Source organism: Coregonus lavaretus, assembly GCF_964263955.1.
Source record: "Coregonus lavaretus genome assembly, chromosome: 15".
NCBI lineage: Eukaryota > Metazoa > Chordata > Actinopteri > Salmoniformes > Salmonidae > Coregonus > Coregonus lavaretus.
The window spans coordinates 49,592,384-49,605,910 of NC_140002.1; the positions used below are offsets into that span (position 1 = coordinate 49,592,384).

The 13,527-nt window shown below is 44.1% G+C and overlaps 1 protein-coding gene across 1 annotated transcript in view; it reads left to right on the plus strand.

Moving 5' to 3' along the window:
* Window positions 1-13,527, plus strand: part of cfap54 (cilia and flagella associated 54) — a gene marked incomplete at its 5' end in the record, with an annotated part of 138,402 nt that overhangs the window by 51,054 nt on the left and 73,821 nt on the right. Inside the window, 9 exons of the mRNA XM_084178040.1 lie at window positions 236-331; window positions 551-672; window positions 1,200-1,391; window positions 1,751-1,843; window positions 4,767-4,952; window positions 5,204-5,328; window positions 5,493-5,640; window positions 5,910-6,065; window positions 6,371-6,493. Of these exons, the coding sequence (XP_084034166.1) occupies window positions 236-331; window positions 551-672; window positions 1,200-1,391; window positions 1,751-1,843; window positions 4,767-4,952; window positions 5,204-5,328; window positions 5,493-5,640; window positions 5,910-6,065; window positions 6,371-6,493 (1,241 nt within the window). The remainder of the gene's footprint in view (window positions 1-235; window positions 332-550; window positions 673-1,199; window positions 1,392-1,750; window positions 1,844-4,766; window positions 4,953-5,203; window positions 5,329-5,492; window positions 5,641-5,909; window positions 6,066-6,370; window positions 6,494-13,527) is intronic.

Genomic DNA, 13,527 nt, shown 5'->3' on the forward strand with positions numbered 1-13,527 from the left:
AGGCCTCCAGACACATCCCAGAATTCTTTTCTGTCATTTTTTCCCACAGATTAACCAGGATTTCCTGCTTTCCAAGACATTATCCGCTATTTCATAATCATTGAAACTTGCACAAAACCAAACCTGTATCCCCCTTTTCTTGATAGTAATTGTTGTGCTCATCATCACATATCTGCCTCCCTCTCTTCCCCTCGAACCGTCCCCTTTGTATGCTGTGTTGTGTACCTTCCCTTAGCTGAGCTGCAGCAGCATGCTGGTGACAGTAGGAGAACTATGAGGCCCCCTGGTGGTGTGGAGACACCTGAAACCATGGCTAACAGAGCCAGAGGAGGTGAGACAGAGCCCTCACCCCTGGCCCTGCACTCCATACTGTACATGGCTGCATGAGGTTCTCAGCATTGACACAAGCAGTTGTGTATTTCAAGCTGATATTGTGCTCAAGTTTGATTACTTCATGAATCAGTATTTAGATCATGAATTAGTTATAAACAGAAGATATTGCCAATTATTGTGATAATGATTGTGTGGTCCCTAAAACATCTGTCTACAGAGTCAGTGCTTCTGGAGCGGATCAGAAAGAATAAGATCTCCATAGCTCTGTTCCTGGTCCAGAAGGCTCTGCTGTCCCACAAGAAGGACCAGAACAGCAGCGCCACCAAGAGGCTGCTAGAGGTAAAGACACAGAAAATGACACTGAAAATGTCCATTGAATATCATGTTGATTTTGATTTGATTTATTAGGATTCCCATTAGCCGATGGCGACAGCTAGTCTTACTGGAATCTTACTGTTGATATGACACATTATGATTGGAGACACATAATATACCAAATGCCATTCTATAAAAACGCTTGGCTTGTCCATCATGTTGATATGTACATTACAAGCGAATGACTAATGCCTTTCATTGGTATACACCAGGACTGCCCAACCCTGTTCCTGGAGAGCTACCGTCCTGTAGGTTTTTGCTCCAACCCTAATCTAGCACACCTTATTCTAATCATTAGCAGGTTGATAAGATGAATCAGGTTAGTAACACCAAGGGTTGGAGCAAAAACCTACAGGAGGGTAGCTCTCCAGGAACAGGGTTGGGCAACTCTGGTACACACAATAAATAGCTAGTTGTGCTAGCCTTATTTGAGTTTTGCCCACCATTGAGGTTTTCACCCATTCCCTGTATTCTCCCTGTGTTGGTCACAGGAGGCTGTTGTCCTGATAGAGAAGGCAGAGGTGGAGGAGAGGAAGCTGTTCAGCTCCTCAGGTTCGTCGGAGAGGAAGGAGGGAGGAGGAGAGGAGAAGAGAAACACTAGACCTCCTCCTTCTCCTATCCTCCTGTCCCGTACCTACCACTCCATGACCTTCACTCCTGCACCCTATGCCCTGGAGGAACAGGTGATAGGACATCTACAATAAGCAGATACTCCTGTCCAGAGCAATCAGTGTGTAGACTACAGTGTGAGGATGGTGATAATTAGGATTGGGATCATGAGGATCATATCCAGAGCAACTCTCACTCGAAGTACAGTCTGAAGTAGGGGCAGTAATGTTCTCATGCTACTCTCATACTGTAGCTGGGAGGAATGACATACTGTATGAGTTTGTGGGTGCTATTTTAGCATAAGGATATTATTTATGTATTTTTATTTTAGCAGGGATTCATATGATAGTATGATAGTGTTTTACTGTAAGGATAGTATGATAGATCATATTATATAGACAGTAGCATGTTGTCTCTCCATGGTGTGGTGCAGGTGTGCTGGTACCATATCTATGCACGTGAGGCTGAGGGAATCAACCTGAAAGTCAGACTAGGAGACAACAACCTGGTGGGCACTGGAGACGAGGTAGGTTACTCTACATAATGTCTACTGACACCTACAGTCGTGGTCAACATTTTTGAGAATGACACAAGTATTGGTCTTCACAAAGTTTGCTGCTTCAGTGTTTTTAGATATTTTTGTCAGATGTTACTATGGTATACTGAAGTATAATTACAAGCATTCCATAAGTGTCAAAGGCTTTTATTGACAATTACATTAAGTTTATGCAGAGAGTCAATATTTGCAGTGTTGACCCTTCTTTTTCAAGACCTCTGTAATCCGCCCTGGCATGCTGTCAATTAACTTCTGGGCCACATCCTGACTGATGACAGCCCGTTCTTGCATTATCAATGCTTGGAGTTTGTCAGAATATGTGGGTTTTTGTTTGTCCACCCGCCTCTTGAGGATTGACCACAAGTTCTCAATGGGATTAAGGTCTGGGGAGTTTCCTGGCCGTGGACCCAACATGTCGATGTTTTGTTCCCCGAGCCACTTAGTTATCACTTTTGCCTTATGGCAAGGTGCTCCATCATGCTGGAAAAGGCATTGTTCGTCACCAAACTGTTTTTGGATGGTTGGGAGAAGTTGCTCTCGGAGGATGTGTTGGTACCATTCTTTATTCATGGCTGTGTTCTTAGGCAAAATTGTGAGTGAGCCCACTACCTTGGCTGAGAAGCAACCCCACACATGAATGGTCTCAGGATGCTTTACTGACACAGGACTGATGGTAGCGCTCACCTTGTCTTCTCCGGACAAGCTTTTTTCCGGATGCCCCAAACAATCGGAAAGGGGATTCATCAGATGACTTTACCCCAGTCCTCAGCAGTCCAATCCCTGTACCTTTTGCAGAATATCAGTCTGTCCCTGATGTTTTTCCTGGAGAGAAGTGGCTTCCTTGCTGCCTTTCTTGACACCAGGCCATCCTCCAAAAGTCTTCTTCTCACTGTGCGTGCAGCTGCACTCACACCTGCCTGCTGCCATTCCTGAGTAAGCTCTGCACTGGTGGTGCCCCGATCCCGCAGCTGAATCAACTTTAGGAGACGGTCCTGGCGCTTGCTGGACTTTCTTGGGCGCCCTGACGCCTTCTTCACAACAATTGAACCTCTCTCCTTGAAGTTGTTGATGATCCGATAAATGGTTGATTTAGGTGCAATCTTACTAGCAGCAATATCCTTGCCTGTGAAGCCCTTTTTGTGCAAAGCAATGATGACGGCACGTGTTTCCTTGCAGGTAACCATGGTTAACAGAGGAAGAACAATGATTTCAAGCACCACCCTCCTTTTAAAGCTTCCAGTCTGTTATTCTAACTCAATCAGCATGACAGAGTGATCTCCAGCCTTGTCCTCGTCAACACTCACCTGGGTTAATGAGAGAATCACTGACATGATGTCAGCTGGTCCTTTTGTGGCAGGGCTGAAATGCAGTGGAAATGTTTTTTGGGGGATTAAGTCATTTTCATGGCAAAGAGGGACTTTGCAATTAATTTCAATTAATCTGATCACTCTTCATAACATCCTGGAGTATATGCAAATTGCCATCATAAAAACTGAGGCAGCAGACTTTGTGAAAATTAATATTTGTGTCATTCTCAAAACTTTTGACGACGACTTTACACAGCAAGTTCTCACTTTGTCTGCTGCCCTCTTCCGGTACACATGTTATATTGCCATAGGTATGCATTACAGTTCTGTTGTCTTTCAATGCAGCCCCCACCAATGTTCCCGAAATGTGTTTTTGGCACTGGGCAAATATTTGGTCTGCTGAGCGCAAACTTGAACTTTGTAAAAAATGTTGGCCCTCGTTTACTGTGAACACTGAGGCTGTACCCGCTTTAAGTTACAGGTTTAACAGTGGCCAAGTAGCCTACTGTGGCTATTTGATCATAATGTAGGCCTACCAGAGTGGCCTACCATCAAAAACAATGCTACAGTAGCAGCAAATGTGTGGTGTTCAATATAGGCCTACATTGCATGAGACTTTAGAAAAAAAAACATCCACTTGTCCTTCAGACATGAAAATGTTGTTGTTTGATGCAAGAAACCACCTTACAAAATTCAATTAATTATTATTCCCATACCATTATTACAGAGAATCAGACAAATTATGCTGCCCTCTGCCTATTGGCTTCGTAGCTTATTCAAGACTGTCTCAAAATACAACCCTGCCCCTTTAAGACAAAAAGCTCTTCACCTGACTTGCTTTTCAAAGATGGCTAGAGATGTACACATTTTGTGCTCTTGTAGGAAGCAGCTGCTCCCCTATTGTTGACTAGAAATGAGCTATAACTGGGCTAATAACTCAATAACTAGCAATGAATATGAACAAATGTGCACAGGTGGCTACATGCAGCTCTCGCTTTGATCTCAAAACAAGCGCATCTATTCGCGACCGCTCATGCTGTAAAAATAGTCCAGTTCAAAGTTATGGCAGATCCATATATGGCAATGGCTATTTTCATATTATGGCGCACCGGTCTGTGTAGAGTAAGGCCTGAGTCGTGCATGTCAATGCAATAGAATCCTACTCCAATTCGCTCTGCCTACAAGAAAATCTCTTGCACAGTTAGTTTAGCATACTAAATCTTGCGTAGTTCATTTTGCTTCGATATATTACTTTGAAAGTGGCTAATATTGCGTCGATTCGAGCACACTCCCACAGTAAAGTTAAACGTTGATAGTGTTAACTAAAGGGGAAAACTCTAGAAAGTTGAGTGAAGTTCAATCTCGTGCTTCTCTGCGTGGGCTGATATTTATTCTGTGCAGTAGTCCAAGGGGAGCTGCGCACCCATGCACAGCTTAGAGGGAACATTGGCCCCCACTCATTATTCCCAAGACATCTGCACTCATGGTTGGGCTAGCTAGTTTCATAGAAATAGAATGAATAGATTTTCATTATATTTCAACGGCTAGACTTTTCTTAAACTCTGTGTCCCTGTGTTTCTGCCCAGGTTCCTGCATCAGGGGAGCGACTGCTACGAGTGGAATGCTTGGAGCCGAACCAGAAGTATGTGTTTGCTGTAGCAGCCTATGACGCCGGGGGTAAACTGGTGGGCAATGCCATTGGAGAGACAACCAGGCCGCTGCTGGCCTCCCTGCCTCTGCCGCTGCTCACCACCTGGGCACACCTGGCACAGGTACTGAGGAAGGAATCCTAACTCGAGATACACACTCACATATTTATCATGTAACATGATATTCAAATCCTGTAGCTGTGTTTGTCAATCAAAGACTTGAGAGAAGGTTTGTGTTATAGCTACACACACATCTCACGTTAGGATTCTGCCCTATATAAGGTCACGGATGTATTGAGTGTGCGTGGGTTACTGTATGGATAATCTGGTGACTGTAGAACCCACTCTCCCTGTCTGTTTTGTGTCCCATGCAGGCAGCGTACCAGACAGGGCAACATGCTCTAGCCAAGAGAGCCTGCAGTGAGCTGTGGAGCCACTTCACCCAGCCTAAAGGTCTTCAGGAGCCAGGGGCCACTTTAGACGGGCTAGCTCAGACCGGGTGAGGACAACACACTGAGGATATGTGTTTGTTTGAGATACTTATTCCCTCACATTCCTTTCTTTCATGGCTCTTGTTAATCTGTCCCCTCTTTCACTCGATTTCCTTCTCCTTTTCTCATCCCCCCCCCTCCCCCTCTCTTCTCTCTCCCTCCTCCTCTGCAGGCTGCGTTTGGAGACTCTGCAGCGCTCCTCTCCTCTCCTCCTCCACCTCTTCCTCTCCTCCATCCTTATGCAGACAGAGATCCACATCCAGGAGGGTGTGCTGTTCTGTGACACCCTCAGTGACAGGGGACCACTCATTTGGGGACAGGTAAGTGCACTAAGGCAGTGTTTCCTAAATGGATGGATCCTTTAGGGTCATGGCTGTAAACTGGGTTCTGGGTAAGAATATTTGTTTATTTTACTTGGTGCGTCATAAGAAAAAGAGAAAGTCCAAGAGTCCCAGCGTGGGAACCACATGTGGTATTTAGATTTTTCAGAATGTAATATATGTGACTCTGAGTGAGAAGCAAGCATGACAGTGAGAGATGTTAGAGAGGGTGGTATGATGGCAGCTGTGTTTACTTTTACCCCCTCCAGGAGGCCAGGTTGGCAGAGTGTGAACGGATGCTGGTGGCCATAGACCTGGCTCTGTGGCTGAATGACAGCAGCACCGCCCTGCAGGCCGTGGTGGGGTGTTATGGCCTGCTGGCCCCGCTCATGTTTCACCAGATCCCAGCAGAGCCTGTTTTACAGGTACAACCTACTGCGCTCCTGATTGACTCTTGACTCTTAATGACTCAGTGAAGTATCAAAGGCCTGTTTCCTGGACCCAGATTAAGCCTATTTGTGTACTTCTAAAGCACCTTCGATGTAGATTCTCCATTGAGCATGCTTTTTAGTCCAGGGGTAGGCTTAGATATGTGTGAACTGTTATTGTTTTTGGAAAAATGTTGCCTATTGTGTGTAAATTATTGCTTTACTATTATGATTATCACACTGCTGTGCTGATCTTAGGTGCCTGTAAATGTGGGTGTAAACAACATTTATGTCTCTTCCAGGTGCTGATGAAGTGCCTGGCAGTGCTGACAGAGATCTCAGGAGTTGTCAAACAGAAACGCCAAGCCACCACCTCAGAGTCTCTCCTTCACATGATAGCCTGTATAACATATTATGTTGCCAAGGTAACCGTGTGTTTGCGTGTCTGTGTTAGGGTATAATATTTTCCTGAGAATCTACAAATTTTCCTTCCAGAGAAAACTGCAAGAAATTACCGGGCATCTCTGTATTCCCGTTCAAACCGAAAGGGCTATTTAAAAGCATACAATACCATCGGAAAATAAATCGGAAATGATTATACCACCGTAAATGGAGACATGAACATGTCGTATTTGTTGCAATTTGATAAACTCAAAGTTCTCTCAAAGTCACCATACTATTTTGTTGGTGTAGCCTATTCATGTAGGCCTATGAAGCACTGTTGGCCAACTGGTAAAATATTATGAGGTCTAGTGAAAATTACATTGTTTTAACCTACCTTTGACTGAAAGATGTCACTTATTGGCCCTTTTCCCTCCCCTTGCACCTGGCTCTCGAGGGAATTTGGGAAGGTTGTGGCTGTTTTAGGGCTGACCCCATTTAGTCAACTGGTCGATTGTTTGGTCGATAGGCTGTTGGTCGACCAAGATTTTTTTAGTCGAGCAGTCTAAAATATATATCAATTTTTTTATGGCACATGAGACACCTGTCTGATTCACGCCTGTCTGAGTGGACTAATCCATTGCGGAGGCCGCGGGGATGGCACACCAGTATCACCAGGAGGTCATTACCCTCAATTACCATAATTTCTAACCTACAATGTTTGTTTGGTTACGGTAATTTCTGTTAAATTTAATATATTAAATATATTATTATTACAGTCTTTTAATGTTCTCATTGTCGGAGTGGACACGTTGTTTGCGGACCGCACAACCTAGGCTACACTTGTGAGCTACAAGTTTTGGTTTATTTCATTCCATTTAGGAGTTTATTCATTGTCGTTTGTAGCGCTCCTGTCAATGTTGAGTAAGGACGCAAACCTGATTATACATAGAAGTAGGCCTAGGGTATCTGGCCTGCGCGCAAATGTAGGCCTATAAATGTGCCCATTTGGGGATCTGATAGTATTTCTGATTGTCTTAACTCACCACCACTGTGGAACTTCTCAAAGTAAATGTTTCATCACCTCAAACAGCAAGTAAACTTAGTCTGTTTTTACATCCATTGAGAATGAAAATAGTTCCTCAACGTAGCCTATTTGAAAAATATTTCCACCTCTTCTTTCGATAACCACTTAATGTGAAAGGGGGAAAAAATGTCATGTTCTGATCCGGTGGAAATGTAATAAAATAGGCCTACCTGATTACTTCTTATCCCTTGTACAAATAGCCTATAGCTGTGTCTGTTCGGCGCTCACTTGGAGCTGGAAACTCTGAGGGCCCAGAATATTTTATACAATGTTGCAAGTTTGCTAACACAAGCTTCAGACATAACCCAAGTTAGTAGTTGATACAATGTTCCAGGTTCCTTGCAGACAGGCCATGCGTTGCCAATGTGATTTATAGGATATTTATTTTTATTAGGATATTTTCTACCTGCCTGCTGCAATGTTTTTATTTGTTGGCTTTATGTAGGCTGTTTTTACATAGTTGGCAATGGCAATAGAAGTTACTTTTAGAATGTTGGTTAACCACATGATAATGATTTTGAGATACAAATACTTTATTATAAATTAAATTAAACTGTTCCACGAAAATGTAAATATAAAAATCATAACTGGCACGCAGATGGGTAGAAATGATAAGATAAATTGGCACTCCAAATGGAAAAGGTTGCCGACCCCTGGTGTAGCCTATTAGGTGCGTAGCAGCAGGAGCGTAACAGCAGAATCTGCAAAGGCCAGCAGCAGCGGGAGGAAGAGGGTCGGGAACATGTTATTATTTTCTGGTTAGGCTATCTTGATCTCTGGCTCCCTCGATTCATTTGTGTGTCTTAATTATTTAATCACAGTGTGCTTAAAGCATCAGACAAGCTCAGTAGCCTGCATATAGTTGATTTTATTAAAACACATAGGGTGTGTCAATATAGGGAAAAATACACTTTTTGAAATGTCGCCCTTTAGGCTGTTTTTACTTTATGATAACTTGCTTATTGTGGTGACATTATCACAAGGAACATCAGATTGTCCGCTAAACAAACAGATAATCGGCCTAGGCTATCGGAGATTCAGCACCATGGATAGCGCTGTTGATTAATTGGCTTGAATCTGACCAGTAGCCCACTGTGCGCTCGCTTTTGTTAGTGTAACATCATGGAACAATGTTGCAAATGTCTATTTCCTTTGTGGACAAAGTGTATCTGCCGTTTTGTGATTAGCAACAGTTTATATTTTGACCCTTTGCTAGTACGACACGTTAGTTTGGAGATTTGAATGTGAGCTGGAGATTGAGATTAGACATTGTCTACTGTAACTGTGTCGAGAGGTCACGTGTAGCCTGCACATAGCCAATAGTAAGCAATTACATTTATAGAAGCCATGCAAGTATCCTAAGGGATGTTTTCTATTGGGGAATTATGTTGAGTAAATATGGTAGGCTGCTAGCATTGTGATGACTGGTCTAGAGGTCTTCACGGTCCAACAGACCCGAAATTCCGAGATCCGACACGGGACCGACCGGGTCCGGGTTCTAAATTCTGACTTTGGTCTCGGATCTGGGTCGATTCTGATATAATTGCCTCGGGTCTTGGGTATGTGCAATTCAAATTGATTTACCGGCTGAACCCGATTGGACTCGTCTTCTGTTAATTGAATGTGTGTGAGGTGATGAGAACTGCACAAGCTTGTTATCTGTGTCAGCCAATTGCAAGTCAATAAACGTATAGCTTATTTCCAGCTGAAACTGGTTCCGGCTGCTCACCTCACGTGCGCCTGCTGCTGAGGAGAGAGACAGTGAAAGGAGCCTCGGCCTAGGCTACTATTGATTGCGAAGATGGAGGCCTTTTTCATTGAAGTAAAGAGAAAGTTAGAGGAGAAAGAGCATAGTGAAAAGAAGCCGCATTTATTTTATCATTATTATTATTGTATATCATTAGTAAAGTGTTTATTTTATTTTGTTGTGACATTTTCGATGGCTAAATTAAGTTCAAACTGTCTTTTTAATTTTGTGCTCCGTATTTAGTTTAAGATAGGTTAAAAGTAGGCCTGTTGTAAAGTAAATATATAAACTTTTATGACATTTTAAACCAGATCTTTAAATATGCAACAAGTGTATCATTCTGTTGAGCCATTTTCTTTGGACCAACTGCAATTTGTCTATGTCCTTCTTTGCCGCACCTGACCACACAACTGGACAGTAGTCCAGGATGCAACAAAACTAGGGCCTGTAGGACCTGTCTTGTTGACTTAGATATCAAGAAAGCAGAGCAACGCCTCATCATGGACAGACCTCTTGCCATTTTAGTAACCATTGAGTCTATGGGCTCTATTTTAACAAACCTAACGCAATGGTAAATGTAAGCGCAGGCGGTAGCGCTATGGGTTTATTTTTGCTATTTTCACTATCACATTTATCAGCACACTTGTTTGCGTGAAAGGGCTGGGTTTTGATGAATAAACAAGTTGTGGGTGTGTTTTAAGGGTACACCTCAAATATTTCCACTGCACCCATCTGAGCGCAAGCGAGCTGATATAAGACAGGTAAATTGCCGAATCTGGCATTAGGGCTGGAAAATGCCAGTGGCGAAATTACAAACTAACGTGCGTTTGACACTAGCTCCACCTTAACGCCAGCCGAAAATAGAGCCCTATATGTTTTGACCACGATAGCTTCCTATCTAGGGTGACACCCAGCAGTTTAGTGTCTTCAACTTGCTCAATAGCCACATTATTCAATAATAGATCCAGATGAGGTTTAGGGTTGAGTGAGTGACTTGTCCAAAATATTTGCTTTTAGTTTTTCAGATATTTAACACCAGCCTATTGCTAGGTACCCAGTCTAAAACTGACTGGAGCTCTATATTAAGGGTGTCAGTTATTTATTTTACTGTTGCAGCCGACATGTATACTGTTGAGTAGTCAGCGTGCATGGACACACAAGTTTTATTCAAGGTCAGTGGAAGGTCATTAGTAAACACAAGAAACCATAATGGTCCAAGCCGGCTGCCTTGCGGTACACCACACTCAACCGAATTTGCATTAGAGAGGCTTCCATTAAAGAAAACCCTCTGTGTTTTATTGGATAGGTAACTGTCCATCCATGATAAGGCAGAGGATATTAATCCATAACACCTACATTTTTTTCAGAAATACAGTATGCTATGATCAATGATGTCATAGGCTGAACTGAAGTCTAACAAAAGAGCTCCCACAATCTTCTTATGATCAATTTCTTTCTGCCAATCGTCAGTCATTTGATGCTGAAAGTCTGTTGTTAATTTGTTTTCTGTAAAATAACATTGTATTTGGTCAAACATTTTTTCCCCAAAGTTTGCTAAGCACAGGTAACAGGCTGATTGGTCTGCTGTTTGAACCATTAAAGGGTGCTTTGATATTTTTGGGCAGTGGAATGACCTTTGCCTCCCTCCAGGCCTGAGGGCACACTCCATCTAGGCTTAGTTTGAAGATGTGGCAAATGGGAGTCGCAACCTCAGTAATTTACCATCCAGGTTGTCAGTTCCAGGTGGTTTGTCCTTTTCATGTCTTCCACACTAACTTTGCGGAATTCAAAGCTACAGTGCTTGTCTTTCATTATTTTGTCCGTTATGCATGAATATGAAGGCTTAGCATTTGTTTGCTAATCTTGTCAAAAAAAAGTTATTAAAGTGGTTGGCAATATCAAAGGGTTTTGCTATGAATGAGCCATCAGCCTCAATGAAGGATGGAGCTGAGTTAGCTTTTCTGCCTAGAATTTCATTTAAGGTACTCCTATCATTCTTTATTTCATTAATCTTTGTTCCATAGTATAGTTTCTTCAGCTTTTTGTTTAGTTTAGTTGCGTGATTTCTCAGTTTACTGTATGTTTGCCAATCTGCTGTGTTGCCAGACTTATTTGCCATTCCCTTACCCTCATCCCTCTAAGCCATACAGTTTTTCAATTCATCATCTATCCATGGGGATCTGGCAGTTTTAACAGTCAGTTTCTTTATGGGCACATGCCTGTCAGTAACCGGAAGAAGCAATTTCATAAATGCTTCAAGTGCAGCATCAGGATGTTCCTCATTACACGCATCAGACCAACAAATATTTTTCACATCTTCAACATAGGAATCATTGCAAAACCTCTTGTATGATTGCTTATACACTATTTTAGGTCCAGTCTTTGGAACTTTGGTTTTGATAGATATGGCTACTATATTGTGATCACTACATCCAATGGGTGTGGATACTGCTTTAGAGCAAATTTAGTAAAGATGATTTTTAAAAGACAGCTTTTCATCTATCCAGATTTAGCATTTCTGATTTGTCTTACACAATGATTCCTCAGTTGCTTAAAAGCTTGCCAGTCCAGGCCTAAGCCTTGACCCAAACATCATCTCTTTTATGAATTACTTCTGATCATTCCGGAGTGTACCAGGCATTTGATCTACCTTTAATCCTTAATTTTTTGAAGGGAGCATGATTATCCACAATAGTATTGAAGACATCTTCAAAAAGGCTCAAAGCTAAATCAGATTCAGGGATAGCTGAAATACAATCAAGGTCAATAAAATAAAGGTACAATTTTTTTTTTTAAAGCCTGTTCACTGAAGTTTTTAAAGTTCCTCTTTGTGATGACACTTAGATTTTGGTAACTTTGATTTTTGTATCTCTAACACAAACAACTGGGCAATGGTCACTAATGTCTTGGGTGAAGACACCAGTAGAAACATATTTTTCTGGTGTATTCATGAGACTCTCTCTAAGCTTTACAGGAATATGATTGACCATGCAGATAGCAGAGATGGCCATAGAGGAGCCAGATTGTCACGCCCTGGCTCTGGGGACTCTTTAATGTTGAGCCAGGGTGTTAGTTCCTATGTTTAGTTGTTCCTTGTTTTCTGTCTAGGTCGTTTAGATCTATGTTGGCCAGGGTGGTTCCCGATCAGAGGCAGCTGTTGCTCGTTGTCTCTGATTGGGACCCATACTTAGGCAGCCTGTTTTGCACAGTTGATTGTGGGATCTTGTTCTGTATAGGTTTGTGTTGGTTAACCTTTAGACTTCACGTATCGTTTTGTTGTTGGTGTAAAGTACTCATTAAAAGATGTACGCCTATCACGCTGCGCCTTGGTCTGCCTCTTACAACGATCGTGACAGAAGATCCACCAAAATAGGACCAAGCAGCGTGTGCAGGAGCAAACGCCGGGTATGGAACAGGAGGTTACTCTGGTAGATGTCCTCCTCGGTTGGGGGAGAATCACAGAGGAGGAGGCCGTCCGCTACCGGAGGGCGATGAGGGAGGATGCCCAGGCAGGAGAGGAGAAGCGGCGCCAACCGGGCCGTCGTCGGACAGGCGAGAGGCAACCCCAATACATTTTTTGGGGGGGGCACACGGTATGGACGACGGGGCTGCTGGAGGCAGCTACAGGGCGAGGTTGCGGACTAGGAGAGGAGGCCACCAGGTTACGGGGGCCATTGTTCATGAGGGGGAAGGAGAGTGTAGAGGCACGGCGAGAGGAACTGAGTAGGCAGCAGAGGGAGCGGAGGTTTATGAGGAAACCCAGTCCCGCTCCTCGCACCAAGCAAGTGGTGTGTGTCACCAGTCCGGTCCGGCCCGTTCCTGATCCCCGCACAAGGCCAGTGGTGTGTGTTCCCAGTACGGTCCGGCCTGTTCCTGTCCCTCGCACCAAGCCTGTGGTGTGCGTCGCCAGCCCGGTCCGGCCCGTTCCTGCTCCCCGCACCAGGCCAGGGATGCGCGTCGTCAGTCCGGCCCGGCCTGTCCCTGTCCCTCGCACCAGGCCTGTGGTGCGCGTCGCCAGCCCGGTCCGGCCTGTTCCTGCTCCCCGCACCAAGCCAGTGGTGCGCGTCGTCAGCCCGGTCCGTTCCTGCTCTCCGCACCAAGCCAGTGGTGCGCGTCGTCAGCCCGGTCCGGCCCGTTCCTGCTCCCCGCACCAAGCCTGTTGTGCGCGTCGCCAGCCCGGTACGGCCCGTTCCTGCTCCCCGCACCAGGCCAGGGGTGCGCGTCGTCAGTCCGGCCCGGCCTGT